The following is a 21,116-nucleotide window of genomic DNA, read 5'->3' as shown; positions in this document are numbered from 1 at the left end:
GTATCTGGAGATGGTTTTATTCGTTACCAAAACAGATAGGTAAAAAATACTGAAGTGTTTGAGGAGAATATTAGAAATGCAAGGAGAGAATGAAAATATGTATGGGTTTTAAGGATTTTTACATCTAAATTGCATGTGTAACCTAATATGAATTCTACAGAGAAAATAGCTGGTATTATACTGCTATGTAGAAGACAATTCATTGCTACACATCTTTATTCAATTACACTCTGCTATTTTACATTGTCTGTTACATTTGTATATGTCCATTTTCTTCCTGATGGCATAAAGAGAGAGGAGCAGACAGGTTATTGAATATTCATGTCTGTGAAGGTTATCTGGTGGTAGCAGCAGAACCTCAAAAGCTGTTTTTGTCCACATGCTGTGCATTATATGCTTAGCTTTGCTGCACCATCTCCCCTTTCCTTTCTTCCTGAGCTCAGAATCCTCTGGTTGCATAGTTCCCTGGAAAAGCAACTGAGTTAGTAGTTGTTGTGATTGACAATTTGGAATGAATGGATTAAAATGGATTAAAATATTAAACATTCTTTACCTTTTTGCTCAAGTATTTTTTCTGATCCTTCAGGACTCAGAATTTTATACCCTGTTTTACATCACATCCCCATGTAAAGTCAAAGCCATAGCAGGAATTCTGCATGAGTGGAACATTTAGTGTTGGGAGCTCTGTATCCAGATTTCAACTTGTCTGTTGTTTTTGAAATTCGGTAGCAAACCTCTCTTTCCCTCAGTTCAGAATAGGACTAGTCTTGCTGGCTAGCATACCTTGTTACCCATCACTGTAATTTTACCAATTTAATCTTCTTTTATTATTTAAAATACATACAGTTATTTCATCATATCAGGTGGCTAACCCAGACTAGTTCCTGCTTTGTGCTCAGGCTAGAGTTTTCTTGAATTCTTGTGTTTCAGGCAATATTAAATGTGTCATGTGATTGTTATAGCTGAATATTAATCAGAATTTTTATGATGGCATTTTTAAAATAGGCAATTAAAACTACTTCAGGATTTTTTTTTTCTCTCAATAGACATGTTTTTAAATAATTTTGTCAACTTTTTTTAAAAGTGTATACCTGAATCACATTTTAAAAAAAACCAAGCCAACACCAAAACCCAATCTTGGTTAAGTAAACATATATTTTACCTAATTTTATTAAAATTGTATATATAAAATTTGTTTTCCTAAAAAGCAGGATGCTAATTCTTTAAATGGTTGGACATTTGCTATTTTCTGGCCATTGACTACCCCAAGCAATCATATTTGATGCTCCTTAATTAGAGTAGCCTTTTTTATTTCCAGGTTCTTTTCCACCTCAGCAATCGAGACAATACATTTGCTTACCACGCTGCTCTCCTAAGTGTTCTTTTGCATGTAAATTAATCTTGATTCAGTTTACACTGTCATGCTGAGTGGTACAAATTGCCTATAACAATAAAACAGCATGAGTTAAAAATAAAGGGGGGTGAAAAAGCAGATTGAATGTGTGCCTTACTTGATAGGATGTTACTTTGCTTTATGCCAATACATTAGTCGACGATAATGAATCTTCTGTTCTGAAAAGCATGGTTTAGTTGATTTTTTTAATTTTACTTCAATGGAGCAGTACCCTGTCTTTTATAGAACAAGTTAGACAAACCATTAATGACAAGAGTGTTAAGGTTAAATATGAAGCAATGCATTCACTTTTCTGAGTGCTATCCATCTTTCCATTTACAGGAGCTTGACAAAAGTACTGGCTTTGTACAACATTTCCTTTAATTACATGCTGCGGGAAACAGGCTTTTAACATAAACATAGTTGCATTCATTTATTCAGCATTTGCTCTTCAGTAGAGCCTAATGGAGAAGGTTTAAATCCTAAATAAGTACACATATCTCTCAGCAGTGTTATGTCAGTCCCTGTGCTCTGCTTAAAAGCAGTCTTAGTCTGTGTATGTAGTTTGTAAAGCTTTTGCCTAATAGTTAAACTATTTGAAATAGAATGTTCTACTCAAGATAAATCTGATTGTTATAAAAGTTGTATGCCGATTTTTGTTCTCTTTCAAAAATCCTATTATTTACTCATCAGCTGTTCCATTTTTACTTTCATATTTCTTATTCTGTGACAGCAGCACATTCCGGGGCATTAAAATGCTGGATTTATTTTTTTAATTGTTCTTATTAAGCATCTTGGTACTGCTATTTCCTCTAGGTTAGAACTGTATGTGCAGCCCTAAAACATTGGCCTTTTGAGACTTTTACGTTGTTTTCATTGTTAGTGTTCCTTCAGATGCTTCATATTTCTGCCTGAAGTACCGTGCTCCTTTGTTTGCCTGCATTTTCAGCTTCTGAACATACTGTAAAAAGGCACTCACAGTGTTATGTTGCAGTTACTGTTGTGTTTTAATCAACATGAGCATCTAACAAATCATTCTTCTAAACAATGGATATTGATAGAAAAGCGTGAGTTTCGTTAAAATGTCCTTGAATGTCATATCCTTCTGTACTTTTTTTTCATCATATATTTGGATGTAATCTTTAAATTTCTGTTCCATTTTGTAGTCATATTCAAATAATTTTACTCAAACAGTTTATGTTGATATTTTAGAGAGCTGGATGCTAACTGAATTTACCAGTTTCTGATGTGCTGACTTTCTCTTAAATAACTAAATTGAACCAATTACTACTATCTGAATTTAATGATAATTTTTAGCAGTTGGATATGGAATTATAATTAAATGTATGATTGAAAGATTATAAAGGATCTTTGTGTATGTTCTCACTTAAGCTGCACCTTTCCAAAGCAGTCTTACTTAATATTTAATTTCTGCGTTTGCATTCTTCTTTTAAATTAAGCTTTTTATGAGGGAAAAACTGCCTTGGTTTCACAGTTGCATTAGTATCACAGATGTCATTGTTCGGCTATTACTAATTTGTTTCTGATAGAAGGTCATTGCAAGTAAGACATTAAAGTAAGGTAATTATGTGAGTTCTTATGAAATTGTTTTCTCAATAAATTATCCAACTTTTAATGCCTTGTTTTTTGTTTAGGTGTCTACTATTTTGGTTTAATGCTTAATAAGCGAGCAAATCCTACTGCATTCATAATTAAATACTTAATGTTTCAGGAATGCTGACAGGAATGAATGAGACATCTACTACAATAGCTGTTGCTCCACAGAACTCTACTAGACTTGTAATAATTGAGAGAGTAGTGAAAGCAGCTAACCTGGGTGTAGTTCCTTCTGGTCAAGATAACATACACAGGTAAGATTATTTGTTATTTAAAGTATGACTATCTTTTAATATTAATTTGTTAGTTCAAAATTCATCAACATTTGATAATATTAGAGAAAATTTTATTACCTATACTCTAAGGAAGAAGCTAGCAAATTATACTGAAATATATAATACTAAGCATATAGTAACTTGAGACTAAGTATTCTGCAGCTCATTAATTGAGTGTATATAGAAGTGTCTAGACTTTACTGAGCACAGTTAGAGGAAATTGTCCATCCCTTTTTTTGTTTCAAAGGGAAGAGGTAGCCTTTTAGAGCACAGTACTTTCTAGAAGGTTTTGGGAGATTTTTTAACTTTTGTTTCTGTTTCCTATAGTAAGTAGCCTGCTCTAGTTTTATCATCTGTGAGGAGCAACTTGTTTTCCAATATTAGTTTTTTGCTTTCCTACATATATATCTGCAAACAAAAACAATTACCTGCCAAGAAAGTCATTGGCCCTGTCAAATTTCCAGTTTTTACTTGTAGATTAATCCATTTCATCCAAATGTTATGATACAGAATGTGAGTGGAATTAATGCAATTGTTAGTTAATGACAGCTTTTAATGTGATTAACTCAAAATATTTAGTCCTGTGAATCTGTATGGCTTCTCACTTCTGGCAGGAACACACAGATTAACCTGGTCTTGAAATAAGAAAACTAATACATTTCCCTTACCATCTACTAAAACTGTTCACTAAATTCTGAATTATCTCTAGTCCCCTGAATTTTGCTATTCAGTAAAAGTAAAGTATCTTCCTTTAAAGAAAACAACAATCTTTTGTTTGAAATTTTGCTGACTGAGATGGCTGTTTGAAAGGGTGAGAATTCTGTAGCCTACACAAGATTAATAACCTGATATTGTTGGATGTAGTCTCTTTTGCATTGCTGGGCAGTTGTAGTGCATTGTATTAACATTAACCCAGCTGGATTTTCCTATGTATTTGATACGGTTAATGATAAAATTCTGTTTCACCATAAAAACATGGCACAGCTAGTGCAATTGCACTGAAATGATTGTCACTCTTGACACCTGATCCTCCATGAAAGAGTCCTCATTTGTTGCATCCCTGAGGGATCCGTATAGCCTGTGTTCTCAACATCAATTCAAAGACTAGGTGAGAGTGTCAATCAAGAGAGACTGAAGTGTTTGCTGCTACAGGTGCTCTCCATCTTTACCCTATCTATCACATGAGACTTATCACATAGGCATGGATTGTTTTGTTGACTGAGTCTCAAAAAGGCTCCCTAAAATAATAGCCTAGCTCCTAGCTCAGCCACACATTTCCTGGCTGTAGATAAGTTTCTACTTTGATGGTGTTTTCTTTTGCTCTTTTGGTTTCTTTTAAGGGAAGTTTTCCACAACAGAGTCTATAACCAACAGTAAATATATTGAAGATGCACTTACTGTTGGGTACACTTCTTCAGAGACAGTGCTTAAAGGCATGTTTGGGACAAGCTGAAGCATTCAGAGTGCTTCAGAACATCCTGAAATCTTCTTTGATTTCTTAGATTCAAAATACAATGTTTTCAGTGTGCCAGAATAGTTATAGAATAGATTATAGAATAATCCATCAAGCAAAACATACAGTTTATAACAATTTAAATGGCCTTTGAGAAATGCCCAGCAGTTGATAAGCATTTAGAAAACAGTCCTTTGTTTGCTTCACCGTAAGTAAATGGAGTTCACAGATATTATGTAGTCATAATTCTACCTAGATTTTACTGAGCAGGAACATTACGTAACTGATGCTGTGATAAACCTGTTAATCTTTAAAACAGTAATGATTCATCATTAAAGTAAATCCTAGATTCACATGAATGAATATTTGAGATAGATATTAGATAATTAATCCTTCCAAATTGCTGAAAAAAATGACCAAAATAGTTTATTTATACATACATATATATATATACATTCATACATATATATACATATATATATATACATATATATTTATACATACATATATATATATATATATATATATATATATATATATATATATATAAGGTAAACATGTTTGGATTAAATGAACTCTGTTATTAGAGGAAACAAAAATCAAATTTTTCTGTCAGAAGTCTCATGGGTACAAGAACTGTGACTTTTATTTGATACACAATTGCAGAATAACAAAATAAACAGTCACCTTTTATCTTGTCTAAACATTTACAGATTAAATAAAAATACATTAAAAGTGAATTTTCTAATTTTTATAAGATTGTCATTTGTCTTGTTTTATTGCAAGTGATATTGCAGAAAAAAAATTACGTCCAAAAACTTTTAGTTCATCATGCTGTTCTGTGAGGACTACTTCAGCTGACTTCTTGGAAGAAGTCTTTTTACACAGAAAAATAAGTACTGTTTTTTAACTGGCATTCTGCATTGTGCAGCATAAATTACATTAACCTATTAGTTGGTCATCCCCAATTTGAGTATTACTGCTTAATGATGGCTAATGCCAAAAAAATTGTATTGCCTGGTAATGCAATATACTCATTCAAAATGAAATTGTACAGTTTAATACAAGTGCAAGAGTATCTAATGGACATGAACAGGTGTGTTTCATGGTTTCTTTCAGTCTAAATGTATTCACATTCATGCTGAAGATGTTGTCATGCTGGTGGAATCCAATTACTGGTCCTTAAATTAATAACCCTATTAGGATTTTATTTTTGCACCAAGTAAAAACATTTAGAGCAAATATAATGAAGATTCAAAAGTAAATACTTGAAATAAATATCAACAGAGTAGCATACAGTCACCAAAGAAAAATGAAATAAGTGAAAACAAATGTCAAATACATCAGCTGTATATCTGAGCATATCGTAATGTAGCAACACTTTCTTAAATGCATTTCCTTTCTCTCTTTACCATGTGGCTACTAAATTTGTGTATTTCATTACAGTGTAATAATTTAGCTGTTAAATGAATGTAGAACAAATACGCCAGGTGACATAGGTGATTCTGCTTTAAACTGTCTTTTCTGACTGGTTTTTATTTGAAGTGATAGTTGCAAAAATTTTTAACTTGGTAGCCTATAGATACAGACCTAGATATCGGCAGACAAAGGTGTAGGTAAATATTTATTATTTGAAAAATAAATTTGCTGTACTATTTTGCTTTCTTTAGAGTAGTTACATGATCTTCAGTGGAGTTTATTCAAGGGCTTGGATTACAGGGCCTTGTAGGACAACATGAAATGCATTTGCATGTCCTTAATAGAATTTAGCTATTTTATATATTGATCTTTCTTGCTTTTGCTAATAAGTGGAAACATTCTGTCAATTTTAAAAGGCTTCTTCTAGAATAAAGAATGTGAAATGCATTTCAAAACAGAGATTTTCTTTAATTGGAAATGTGTTTTCTTAAATATTAAAACTTCTGAAAGAAGAGTTCTTTTTTTCCGTAAAACATTTTTTCACAAGACTGATTAGCATAATTGTTGGAATATCCACAGCTCTTTTAATGTTCTAAGAACTGTTACTTGATGTTGATAAAGTGATTTTAAAGAGTCGGCTGAGTCACCAAGCTTTTGTCTTTTGGTTCAGACCACAAGTGAGGGCACCATTTGAATATCTGAAGACGAAGACACTGAAAGAAAAGTATTTGTTCCTGCAGGGAATTAAATCACTCTGAATAACTATCTTTAGGGAACAAGTACTTTTCAGTTGAAGTATGTCTGCTGTTTGTTGTCAGTGGGGAAAACATATTAGGAATTATTCTATTTTCAAGGTAAGAGGGTACGTAATGGAGGACATTTATTCCCTCAAAGTTGATTCTTCTGTAGAACATCACTTGAGCTCCCAGTCTCTACTTGGGCAGTAACATTCATTGCTTTAGATACAACAACAACAACAACAGCAAAGAAATCCTGGCTGCTCTATTTCAAAATATGATAAGATGAAGGCATTATTCAAGATTTTCAGTCTTATTCTATTTAACTGACACAAGCCTTATTTACCCAGAAATGCCCTTCATGCTAGTGTTACTTTCAACGTGTTGCTTATTCTTCTCAGATGAATATTCTAAAAGTTCCTCAGGTCTCTTCCTCCTTTATTCATTTTCATCTCCTACAAGTATAGGTAGTCATCATCTGCTTCACTTTGATTTTAACAAAAGATAACAGATGGTGATAGAATGAAAAGACTAGTTGCAGACTTGAATCTTATAAAGACTTGAATGCTCTCATAATCCTCTAGAAATTGTCAAAATATTGTCTACTATTACATAAGACCCTGTGCATGAAGGAGAGATGTTTCAGGCTAAATTGGCTTAGGAAAAAAAGTAATGGAAATACACAGAGAAGGTGCTTTTTCATGCTACCAACAAAAATATGGTGCAAAGCTTTTAAAGTGTTGGCAGCAGCATATGGCAGAAAAATCTGTTCAAAGCAAAGATCTCAAGTTGGATTTACTTCTTCACTCTAATTTTGTTTTATACTTGTGTGCTTCTATTGACGTCAGAGTATAATGTGCAATGGGATGGAGAATCAGGCCATCTTCAACTACCTACCTTTCTACCTTCTACTTCCCAAAGCATTTCCTAAATGGGATGCATCATACTACAGAATATTACTCATTTCAATGACTGTGGCTCTAAAAGTGGTGCAAGGTAGATCATCTTTTCCACTGTTTTCATTCTTGAAGACTACCTGTGCAGTGCCCAATCAGTCAGTGAGATAAAACTCTGAAGCTAGTAGGGTGGATAATGAAGAATGAGGTTTAGTCGACCTTACCTTACTTAATGGTCCATTGCTCTAGTTTGTTGCTGCTGTTGTATCCTGGAAGGAATCCTCACTTGCAAGCAGGAAGTAGCAGTATTAGAAAGTGAGCATGGTGTCATATACATATCTTTGTTCTGCAGTTCGTCAGGATGGCTGTAACCATTGTCTTACCCTCTGAGACACACAACAGCATTAATTTCAGTCCTCAGATTTCACATGATCAATTCTATAATTTCAACAACCCCATATGGGACAATCTGAGGGTTTGGAGAAAATCAAATCTCTTTCAACAATGAAGCTCTAAAGTGTTCAGAACAGCCATTTCACATTTTAAGATAGGGGTTTTAATGTCTTTCTCCATTACAGTCACAAAATGTGGCGATACTAACAGCCATCTCTTCTTCCTAGACATGACCAGGACTTGCAGAGGGAGGATTCTCATCTCTTAGTGGTGTCATAGTAGACACCTGAATTAGCAGCAAGCAAGCTAAGTTTTAAACAAAGAAGCATGAAACAGCAGTTCTGCTCATTGCTGGGGCAGGTCTAACCTAGCTCAAGCACTGCAGTACGTGCAGTGACTGTGCAGTTCTGAAACCTACATTTTTAAGGACACTTTACTGAACCATTTAGATATGGTAGTTTCTTCAGAGCTCACTGTAGAGAGTATGACATTGCTTAGTGTACCCTTCACTATCTGATTCCTTGAATAAGCAATTATTGAACAAGATGTAAAATACCATCTACCTGTCTTGTGGAGGCTTGTGTTGCTACCCTTTAGCAAAATCAGAAACATACTGTGTAAATCATTTATTATGACAGTAGACACACTGCAATTGGTGAGAATTCATACTCTGAATAGTATGAAAACAACAATACCAAATGTAGAAACTTGCATAAAATGTTCAAAATCCAGAAAATACGGAAATCCAAACTGTGTTTCACTAGCTTTTATTTCTCACCCCATGCATCAGCTTGACAGTCTGGTTATATTCACCCCTTTTTATCATTTTGCAACCTGTCATGTCCCATTTATACTATATTGGCAGACTGATTCTCAAAGGAAAGAGGGTTTTGTTTACAGACAATTTTGATTATCAGAGAATGTCGTGGTTAGTAATCAGTTATCCTCCCATCTTTTTAATCCAGCAACACTTAATGCGGGGAGAAAAGGTATGCCATGGCATGTTTGTGTAGGTACATTTGTACTGAACCAAACTCCATCTAATGGGGTCCACCTGGAAAATTTTTCTGTGCATGTCATCTTCCAGTTTGCACTAAATTTGGAAGAATTCTAAGGCAGAAAGTTAGTAATCAGATCCCATCACCTTAATATAACAACCTAACAACTACATCTACTTCCAGCATGTCTGCTGGAAACAAAAATACGCATCTATTGAGGATAAACACCATGTATAAATTTCTGAGAAATATAAATTCTTTATAGTTATTCACTTGAAACAGAGTATATGTTGTCAGTAGCTGACTAACAGGTCTATAAATCCACAAAGACTTTTTTAAAGGCCTTTTCTGTTCTGTGTGCAGGCACGCCTTTTCTAAGGTTTTTTACTAAGCAGTTAGCCTGTTGGAGAGCTGCAAGGAAGTGAAACCAACCTTTGCTCCTGCAAAGTACCTCCTTTGATGCAGTTACCTAAGACTGTTTTGCTTCTCTAGTTCCTTAGCTGTGGGGCTCAGTCTTCTTGTTCTACTCTTCTAGAAGGCTTCAGTGGGTAGCTGTGTAAATAACCTTGTAAGAGGCATGCAACTTTGATTTTTCTTCCTAATCTCTCAAGTACGAATTAATTAGAGAGCTAAATAACCTAGGCAAAACAGCTTTTGTGGTAGTCTTTACCTGTAGGAGACAGAATTTTAAATGGAATAGGAGTATATCCATGTCCACCATTATTTCACCTTTTATTTTAAGCAGGACTTTTAAACTCTTAATGTTTTCTTGCTTTATGATGGAAGTAATTCCAGCTTTTTGTTTTGGGAGGTTTGGGTTTGTTTTCTTTATTTTATTTCTTTATTTTATATTCTTTATTTTTAAAAAGAAAAAAAAAGCCAGCTAGGCTAACCATTTATATTTTTTTTAAACAGGCAGGACTAGAAGTCTTTCTGCTTATTAACTATTTTTAGGTTAATTTTTTTATTACTAGAGGAAAACAAAACTGAATTTTATAAATATGAAAGTACTCATTCTGTAGTTCCTCATATTACTCTTCCTATTACCATTATTCCTTAATCAAGCCTAATCAAATCCTTAATCAAATCCTAATTTTCCAAAACCTTGACATTTTCTCTCTTCTAACAAAAGGGCCCTGAGTATACTAATACTATTTTCATGAGTAATATCATATCAAGATTTTAAATAACTGGTGTAAAATACTTGATCAAGAGAATGCCTTCACACAGAATCATTTTAATGCCCTTAACACATAGATGTATTATTGTATTAAGGAGCTTATATGCAAATTGCAAGATTTTTAAATAACTTTAGGAAATTAAATTTGGTCTTAACATCAAAAGTATATGAGTGAGTCATTTTAGATACGCTCTTGATCAAAACAGATTGTTCTAGCCTGGCTTATTTGCTCTCCACTAGAGGACAGCACTGCTTTTGTATCTGAATGGTATAAAGTGATAAATATGTGCAGCATTTTCTTTGAAAAACAAACAGGAGCCCTTTGAGCCAGTTATTTAAACAGAAAATGCTTAACACTTTAGGAACTAACTGAGCAGAAGACTGTCTTTGATTGTAAATATCTCTGAGTATTTAATATTTAATATTTTAATATCATTCTATAAAATAATCTACTTTCTTGAAATTAAATAATTTTCCTGCAAATTAAAATTTATAGCCTGTTTTAAAAATAGACTGAGTATAATTCTCAAGCATGTGTCATATTAAATGTTCAATTCTATAGGGAAAAAAAAAGAAAGAGTGAAGTATATGAAAAAACAAAATAGATCGAGTATTGGAATTAGAATTTTCAAGGCGGGAGGACCAAATACTTTGATTCAAGCTCTTAGCTCATTGAAGTTTAAGGGAGGAGATATAAATACCCACATATAAAAATGCTGATATTTTTAAACTAATGATAAATTTGGAAGACAATAAAAAGTTCATGCAGCATCTTTTTGAACATGTGGAGTAGTGCTATGTATTGGACAGTAAGTTCAGACTACCCACTTGCATTTCTGCATTTTTGTTAGAGGTACAGTGCAGCTGCTTACTGGAAACTGAGGACAGACTTAAAATCTATTTTGGCAATGCAAATAAACATGGTAAAAATATGTACATTTGAGTGCAGTTTATTTTACAATTTTGTTATTTTCTACCCACTGGAAAAATAGATAATTTTGGAAAATAATTACATTATTTTAATGAATTAGGTATTTTGAACAATTTGTTCAGAGATAGTGTTAAAATTGCATTAAATATGCAGGGAAAAAGAAAGTCACATTATCATAATATGATTTTTAAGGTAAATAGCAATCAAATTTTATTAGTAGTAGCCAATGTTAAAATCATCAGATTAAGTTCCTTCTTTTTGTGGGTATGTTTGTGTTTACAGTTTTAGTATTAAGCTCTCTCTATTCCCAGATCAGAACTAATACCCAAATACTTCCTTTTCACCTTCTAAGACTTACTCAGAGAATGAATACAAGTAATTTTTTTAATGCAAATAAATTCAAGTAGCCAATTTTTAGATGAGTTGCTATTTATAAGGTGAAATCTGTACATAGCAGAGCAATACAAAGATTCAGAGTACTGAAACTATAAGTGTAAGGATCTTTGTTGCCCAGTTGACATGCTGGAAGCTCCTTTGTAGTTATTCATTCTTATATTTACAAATGGAAGACTAATTCACAGCAGTATTATTTTCCCCTTTGAATATATTCATTGCATAACTTGATTACACATTTGTCAGCTTTGGACTAATTATTTTTCTACAGCTAGGGCAGGGCATTGCATCTTCTGATTGTCTTCCTTACTAATAGGATTCTGTCTGCTTCAGCAGGCAGTAATTGAAGGCTTCATGTACAAGATTTAAAGAAAGGGCGGAGGGAAAAAAGTTTTAACCTCCATGGGCCATTGTCACCCTTTGTGGTAAGCAGTAGAACAGAAAAATCAGAAAATTTAGCTTGAATAAAAAAGTCAAAGAGGAAGAAAAGCACTGGACAGGAGAGAGTGTGTTTTAATGCTGTTGAATTATGTGTAATGAACCCGGCTCTGCTGTAAATATCCCGATTTGCACTTATTCGTAATCTGATAGTGAGTGTTCAGGTGTAAATTTACTTTCTCAAATGTTGAATTTTAACGAGCAGGTTTTAAGTGAGTTAGTCTGCTGCTGTATATTCACTGCCACTGAAATTTTCAGAACCTTTCCTGCAAAAAATGCATCTCCTTATAGTAGCTATATTTTGTCTACAAAAAAAGAAAAAATTACTCCCGTCTGTATTCAGACTAGTCATCATTGCCAAGTCAGTGTTTGGCAAACACTGTCACATTTTAGTATCTGACACTCTGTGTTTTCTCTTTATATCAACTATATATCAAATTTTTCTCTATGGTTATCATGAACAAATTTTATTTTCATTGGAAGTCACAGAGACTGTATGCTTTATTTTTAACTCCTGAAAGACCGAGTTATTTTCTAAAAATATATAGTACTTTATTGGTGCTGAATTTGTTTCTTAATGTATATTTCCTTATCTACTGATAGGTACTACATTTATATAAAAATAATGTATTAACTCCTTCTCTTTTTTGCACGTCACATATGCTCGGAATATTTAACATTCTTTCTAAAAAAATAAATTGTAAATGTTCAGAATATGCAAATATTTCTCATGGTTTTTTTGTTCCAATCTGTCTTGATTTTTTTAAATGGGAAAAATACTAACATCTGCAAATGTTCCTGAATATTTTAATGATGTAAAATCAGATTTAGAATCAATATTATCGCAGAATTAAATACCGCATCATAGCAGAAACAGCCATCTTGAAGCTATTAGTAAATATTTGGATTTGTTTTCCAGATGCATTCTCATTTGCTTTGGTTTTTGGGGTTTTTTTTGTTGTTTGTTTGGGATTTTTTTATATTTACAGATGGATCCTTTGTTGCAACAGAACCATGCTCATAATACATGTCTTATGTTTAGAGTTGTCCACAGGACAAATTCATTCTTTTGGACCTACAATCAATCAATGTGCATCCTAGATTTAAATGTATCCCAGTGCAGTTTTCAAGGCTTCTTAAAGCCAAATTTCATGTTGGTTTATTGTCTTTTTTGGTTTCGTTTGGGGATTTTTGTTTGTTTTTAATTCAAATTCTAACCTACAAAGTGAAAAATTATTACTGACCTCATGGAGAAAATGAAAGTTTCTCGCTAAGCATGAACATATGTTATTAGTGATTAATTTTTTGCTGCTGGGAGATTTTTTTCATGCCTTTCTAGGCTTCCCTAGGTGTTTAGTTGAGAACAACACACCTTTTGGAAAATTCTTGAGGGTTTATGGTAAGAGTTAGTATATAAATGCAGTAGCATGTATTTAGTTGAAAAAACAGCTATTAACTAAATTCTTCAATTACAGTGTATTTAAAACATCTAAATAACTGACAAACCAGTTTTACTGCCAGTGCCAACTGCTCCATCCTGTTATAATTGTATTCAGTTTTACACATTATACAAGTGTATTTATAACTCTCCTTAGAAACTAGATTATATTCCCTATTCTAGGGAGCAAATTTTGGTTTCCAAAGTTCAAAAGCAGCAGTAAACCCACTGAGTGGTTCTCTTCTATATGTGCATTTTTAATGGTGAAATAAGTCTTCCTTTTGCGGTCCAGTTCTTCCTTCACCGAGCAATTCCAGGCGCCATATTGGTGACCATGGATAGAAGCTGATTAGCAGCTGCTAGTTATGCGTATTAACGCTTTGTGTAAAATTACCTGAGTATCAGGCCCTTTGCATCTAGCAAACCACATGCAAACTCACATTTTATTGATTTTATGTGGATTTTTCAGGGCTATGGAAAAGTATTATTGATCCCCTAAGTGATTTTGCAAATTCACATGTAAAAATATCAGCACAAAACTCATCTCTCATGCTTTGGACCACCTTGGCTTTGCCAGAACGCTGACTTTGTATCACTTTCAGCTTTTGATAAAAGAGGGTAAAATCAAGCCTCGGGGCTATGAAGCACAGCAGGAGTGCCAACTAGCAACCTATTTATGTGCATACTCAGAGATAATCTGCTTCTGTGTTGTCCCAAGGCACAACTGTTAAGTAAATAAAGTGACTAATAAGACTATTGTTTCTATAATTATCCCCTGTGGAAGTCAACAAGAGAAATAGTCATCTTCTATCTTGCAGCATAAATAGATGAAATCATTGAAATAACTAGCTAAGTAGGTAATTTTTGTACTAGTAATATTGTTTTATAACCTTCTATTAAAAAGAGAGGTCTTTGAATGTATCTGTAATCCAGACAAAAGAAATAGATTGACCTATGATGGGTGACATTAGAAAAGTGCCCCATGTTTCCTTAATTAGTATAATGTGTTATGAGATTTTGATATGCTTAGTTTAAAAAGAAAAAAAAAAGACAGAAATTACTTCTCGTTTAAAAAGAATCTGCTTCCTGCTTAAGTGGCTAATATTTTAATTAAGTCTGGAGTGAAGTTTTTTGAGTATCTCCTGATAAACTCCCTCCTTTATGTAGATGGTAATTAAACAGATCCCCAAGGGCCTGGGTAGGCGCTTTGCAAGGCCCATGCTGATTGTCAGACAGGAGACACTGACCAGTTGGTTTGCTCTTGAATAGCCCGTAGCGTGCTGTCAGCGCAGCAGTTTGATTTTTCTGTATTGTGAGCTGTTGTCAGGGCTAACTGGGTCCTATTGTGACTGAAGATGTTGCGCAAATTGAGGCAGATGGCTCTGATTCAGACACGTGTCATTCAGAAAGAGGAGGGGAGATTGGCCCTGTAAAGTGGGGTCAGACGGGGTCACAGACCTGCTCTACACTTGTTAGTGTTTTCAAAAGCCCATGTGCAGCAACTTTGTTGTTGAGAAGTAACCAAGAAGGGGGGAGAGCATGTTGTGCTCCTTGTGGAAGATGGAAAGATGGACGCTGTTGCCATCCTTGCTTCCTGTCTCTTGGGCCTGGCTCTGCACACAGAATGAATTAACAGGATTGACAGAAGTTCATTGTGCCTAAAATGGCTTTTCAGTCAATTGTGGTGCTTAAAAGGCTAGTTTTGCTTTTAATTCCATGTAATTAGTGGGTTCTTCATGTCTTGGAATTTAGTAATGGTGCATTAGTCCTAACTTTTGTCTGTCTGATTGGTTAGTAGTTTTTTATTTCCTTTGTAGGATTTTTAATAATTATAAAATGTTTAAAAATATTGGCCACATTTTTATGGTTCTGGAGATAAATTCACAGAATAACTCTGTCTTGCTGCTACTGTCATTTCAAAGTGATTGTTTTACGTTTATAATTTTGACTGGTTTTAGTTTTAATTAATTTCTGGGATTACAGGAGGAGACATATTTTAGTAAGTACAATAGTTTGGCTTTTTATATATGTTCTACTATATTTAACATAGTTGTATTGTCTTTGGGGCACCAACTAATGAAAGCCCTTTGAAAATTCTATACAGCTGTAGTCAGGTTGTCAGTGTGTATGAATATGGTAGATAAACTGAAGAATCAATATTTACATTAAAAATTATTTAAATAAGATTTCATTTGTACTCCTAAATACAAAATTTTGCATGATACTTCTTTATATAATGCAAAAATATTTACATAAATTATGTTTGAGGAATTTATGGGAGGTTTTATGGTTTATCCCCTGAAATGCATTTGTGAATTTAGAAGTATTTTATTATATTTGAGCGAATTTAACTCTTGCAGAAAGAAACATTAGCAGTCTTTGACCTTAAGATCCTCAGTGATTTTTCTCTTTTCTTTTTTTTTTTCCTTTTCCCTCCAGGTTTGCAGCTAAGACTGTGCACAGTGGGTCACTGATGCTAGTCACAGTGGAGCTGAAGGAGAGCTCTACAGCACAGCTCATCATAAACACTGAGAAAACTGTGATTGGTTCTGTTCTGCTGCGGGAGCTGAAGCCTGTCCTGTCCCAGGGGTAACCTGCTTACATCTGGACTTCAGAATCTGGCACACAACAAAAGTGCCTGGCATCCACTACTGCTGCCTTTCATTTATAATAATAGCCCTTCCATCTGGCAGTGGGGAAAGAATACACTCTTGACATTCTTGTCTTCTGCTTTAGAATGCTAGTGCGTATCTATCATGTATGCAAGTCCTTTCCTTTTTTTCTGCTTGCTAACCAAAGAACATATATTTTACTGTCAGTTATCTGCGCTTTTAAATGTATTTCCCATTTGTTCTATACTAGTCCTTCCCTCTCTCTTCCCTTCCCCCACTACCTTCCTTCCCCATCAGCTTCCACTCCCCCCCATAGTGGACAAGTACTAGGTAATAAAGTTCAATGGAAATCACACTGCTTGAAAACTGAGTTCAAATGGGAGGTGGGTTTCAGCAACATACACAATGAGTATGTGGTTCAGAGAGAATTTTGGCGTGTGAAAAAACAGTAAGTACAGCAAAATGGTTTTCTAGAAATGCTTGTTAACCTGAACTCTACTGAGAACATTGTTCCTACCTACTGTCATTTTCTCAAATATTTTGTTAAGATGCTAATAAAGTAGTGCCTATGAACAGAGGCTCCCTCTTTCTTGTTTTGGTAAAAAATTGTTAACAGACATGCTGGTATTGTATATACCTGGTTACCTGAAGTAAATACAAACAAGGTGGACCCTGTACACATACAGCAAATTGTTCTTGCAAAAGTAGCCAGTGTTTGTACTCCTATGAAATTGTCTGCTATGCGGTTACACTTTTGTTAATAAACAAAGCCAACAGCTGCCTATTTTCAAATTGGCCTGCTCATAAAATACTGATTGAATTGTTCAAATGTGTATTAAATGAAATACTGATTGTTAGACTGTTGTTGCAAATACTGTCATCTAGCTTAATGAATAGTTCAGCTTTATTTCAAATTTCTTTCTTAAACTAGACTAAAACATTTCCCAACTTTGTATAAACCAGGGCTTGACACAAAGAGAAATTCATAGAGATATCAACTGAACTAAGCTGGGGAAGACCAATCGCCTTGCACCAGTTGGTGTACCCACTTTTCTTGATACAGCTCAGTGATTTTGTCAGGTCACTGATTTTGACCTTCCCCTCACATTCTGGTTGCATGGCTGGATGGAAGATGCTGAGCATTTTGATTTCTTATCGGTTCTTCTTACTTCCCGAAATGTTTTTTCCTAGTAACTCTTGGCTCTGCTACAGGGAAGATACTTGAATAAGTGTAACCTTTCTCTGTCACCAGGACCTTTACATGGTCCTTAGATGCCCAACTAGTGCTGTTCTGGTTTAGAATTATACAAAATGCTGCTCTGTTAAAAGTGTTGTCTTGCTTCACACTAAATTCTTCTGAATTTTTTGTTAAAATCTAGTAGAAATAAAAAGACGCTCCAAATGCTAAAGAGAGGTTAGGTTTTTAAGGCAGTTATCTTGTGCTTCTGTGAGAAATGTGGTTCTAGAGTTTGCTCTAGCACCCAAAACCAAACAAGGATCTTACACCCTCAAGGGAAATGTACATGTTCTTAATCAACATTCACATTTTTTTCTGAAGCCCTAATCCTGCGGTAAGTTTGCTATTGAATTAGTTTTCAACAATGATGTAAAAGTTATCCAAACAGATAAAAAATTAATTGTAGAAATTACTGTTGTCTCAGGGGAACTGCAGATTGGTCTGTAGATAATCTTTAATATTAAAGACCCAGTGAGAAAATTGTGAGGAAAAGGTACAGAAACATGCTTCCTGAGCAAAGACTGAACTGTAAAAGCTTTGGCCGTGATTGTAAAGGCGAAAACAAACAATAATTGCATCTCATACCACAGTATAAATCAAAGAAAAGCACATTAATGCTGTGTAAGTTACACACATTGCTGAGTATTTTCTGCCTCCTTAGAATACTTTATACATTTAGCAGTGAAGCCCAGAAACGTGTATAATAAGGATAGTTGTGGAGTTTCTGGTAGTAATTTATATTTTTCAGCATTCAAGTGGTTCAATAACTCTTAGTACCAGTCTTTGGCTGATCATAGAGTGGTTTGGGTTGGAGGGGGACCCTGAAGATCATCTAGTTCCAACCCACTTGCCATGGAATAGGACACATTTCACTAGACCAGGTTGTTCAGAGTCCTGTTGAACATGGCTTTGAGCACTTGCAGGGGTGGGGCATCCACAATTATGCTGGGCAACCTGTGTTTCACAACACTCACAATAAAGATTTCCTTCCTAATATCTGATGTAAACCTACTCTTTTTCAGTTTAAACCCATTCCCCCTTGTCCTGTGTCTACATGCCATTGTAAATGAATAGTCTTGCCTTCTCTTTTCCAGACTGGACAATCCCAAATATCTCAGCCTTTTCCCTCTGCTTCATCCCTCTGATCTCTCTGTGGCCTCCTCTGGACTCCCTCCAGCAGGTCCCTGTCCTTGCTGTGCTGGGAGCCCAGAGCTGATGCAGCCCTGCAGGTGGGGTCTCAGCAGAGCAGAGCAGAGGGGCAGAATCCCCTCCCTGCCCTGCTGCCCACCCTGCTCTGGATGCAGCCCAGGACACGTGTGGCTCTCTGGGCTGGCAGTGCCCGTGGCTGGGGCATGTCCAGCCTCTCAGCCACCAGCACCCCCAATTCCTTCTGGGCAGGGCTGCTGGGATCTGTTCATGCCCAGCCTGTGCTGGTACCAGGCCTGCTCTGACCCACGGGCAGCGCCTTGCACATGACCTTGTTAAACCTCATGCAATTCCCATGGGCCCTCCCTTAGGGCTTGTCCATGTGCCTCTGGATGGTATCAAGTGAATTCAGCTTAGTGTCATCTGCAAAATCGCTTCATCCTTCTGTCTGTGCCATTAATGAAGATACTGAACCACACTGGTCTCAGTGCAGACCTTGAGAGGGACACCACCTGTCACTGATGTCCATTGGAACTGAGCTATTGACCATGACCCTCTGGATGCAACCTTCCAACCAATTCCTAATCCACCTAACAGTTCACCCATCAAATCCCTCTCTCCAATTTGGAGAGAATATTGTGGGGTACTGTGTCAAGGGCTTTACTGAAGTCCAGAAAAATGCTGTCTGTAATCCTTCCCTTACCCACTGATGCAGTCAACCCATCATGGAAAGCCACTGCTTGATCAGACAGGACCTGCTCTTCCTATAGCCATGCAACTACATCAGCCAATTCCCTCAGGACTCTGGGATGCATCTCCTTGGGTACATTCAGGTTCCTCAGGTGGTCACAAACCTCGCCGTCTCTTCCAGTGGGAAGGACCTGGCTCTCCCAGTCTTCATCCCCTTATCCACCCAGTCAAGAGGTGTGGGAAGAGTTTCCCACTGAAAACCAAGGCAACAGCTGGTAAGTACTTCAGCCTTCTCTATTTCTGTTGTTACCAGTTTTCCAGTTTTCCAGGGCTGTTTATTAGAGAGGGTACCTCTTCTTTGACCTTCTTTTTCTGGTTACTGTACCTGTAGAAGCCTTTCCCATTATTCTTTGTGTCCCTTGCCAGGTTCAATTCCACTTTTGTTGCCTTGGCCTTTCTCATGGCCTTCCTACACAGCTGTCCTTCATCTCTAAACTCTTCCTAGGTCACCTGTCCTGGTTTCTTTCCCTTAACTTTGACCAGCAAATTCCTACTGAGCCATGCCGGTCTCTTGCCCCCCTTGGCTGATTTCTTGCTCCTGAGGATTGCCAGCTCTCATGCTGTGTGCAAGAGTTCCTGAAAGATCTGCCAGCTCTTTTCTACTCCCTTGTTCCTAAGGGCAGTCTGTCAGGGGATCCCACTGACTAGGTTCCCAAAGGCCTGGAAGTCTGCTTTCCTAAAGTTCAGGAGCTGAACTTTTACTCCTTAGCCAAGCCCTATCCTTCAGGGCTGCACACTCCACCAGCACGTGATCCCTGCAGCCCAGGCTGCCTCCAGTCCTGGTGTCCAGTTAGCTCACTTGCACTGGTGACCAACAGATCCCTTGCCACAGCCCTCCAAGCTACTTTCCCAACAGCTGCTGGGGTGGCTGAGTTCCCCTGCAGGCCACCACCCTCGGGCACAAGGCCTCCCGTGCTGGAGCAGGAAGGTGTGGTCCATGGGCTCCCCTTGGTCAGGTGGCTGTAGCAGAGCCCAGCCAAAGGCTCCCTTTGCTGCCTCAGTCTCTGACTCCTACCCACAGCTTTCTACCTGCTCATGAGTATTCTTCAGGGACAGCTCTTTACACTGCTTTTTTTTAGGCTCATGGTATCATTTGTACCCACTTGAGAAAGTAATAGAGGGCCGTGGTCCATGTTCTTGACATGGGCTACCCTCTGGCAGCATTATGGATCTTAGTCCCTGGTAAAGCAGTGTTGCCTCTTGTGACTCTGTCAGGCCAGCATGATATTGTGATTTGAAAGTTTATGCTGCCTTCCCAAAGTAGTAATCTGGAGATAAAGATTATTTAAGGGTTAGTATTTAAATAGCCATATATATTTCTGCATGTATTAAAGCTCAGCTCTTGAGGAATCTAAACATAAGTATGTGTGCCTGTCTTACATTAACAGTGAAAGTTGCACTCAGTAATAATTCAACCAGTAGCAGTGGTTAACAATAGTTTCTTAGTTTGGTTAGCTATCATTTATACTCAGTTCTTCCATTATTAATCATTTGTAGAGGCATATTAAGTGTTGATGCCAAATCTAAAATTCTCTTTGGAGTGATTTGCTTGTATCAGGTAGCAGCAGCTCTTACCTCTGTGGGCAGGCTAATCAGTCGGGAGCTGCACACTGAGAGCCACCTGGCTTCAGCAAGTATTCAAACCTGGGCACACTTGGAACATACCATCATGCACAGCTCGGGACACAAGAGCAAGGCTAAAGCATAATACTGCGGGACTGCCGAGGTGGGTTTTGCTAAGATGGTCAGCAATTGCATCAAGGTGTCATTGAAGGAGTGGGGGGTGAGGGTTATTTACTTAAATTAGCAA

General features: G+C 36.3%; 1 protein-coding gene across 4 annotated transcripts in view; it reads left to right on the top strand.

Moving 5' to 3' along the window:
- The window catches only part of AP3B1 (adaptor related protein complex 3 subunit beta 1), a 153,651-nt gene extending 136,905 nt beyond the window's left edge, over window positions 1–16,746 (top strand). For 3 of the 4 annotated variants that reach the window (XM_058043881.1, XM_058043880.1, XM_058043883.1), the window contains exons 26-27: window positions 3,126–3,264; window positions 16,001–16,746. In XM_058043881.1, coding sequence (XP_057899864.1) covers window positions 3,126–3,264; window positions 16,001–16,154 — 293 coding nt within the window. In that variant the 3' untranslated portion in view covers window positions 16,155–16,746. Of the gene's footprint in view, window positions 1–3,125; window positions 3,265–16,000 lie in introns of those variants that run through there. The other variant, XM_058043882.1, reaches the window with a different exon arrangement.
- Window positions 16,747–21,116: the final 4,370 nt, after the last annotated feature.

Source organism: Melospiza georgiana, chromosome Z (assembly GCF_028018845.1).
Source record: "Melospiza georgiana isolate bMelGeo1 chromosome Z, bMelGeo1.pri, whole genome shotgun sequence".
Lineage (NCBI taxonomy): Eukaryota > Metazoa > Chordata > Aves > Passeriformes > Passerellidae > Melospiza > Melospiza georgiana.
Note: the sequence above shows the minus strand (reverse complement) of the source record. Positions and strands in the feature narration are given on the sequence as shown.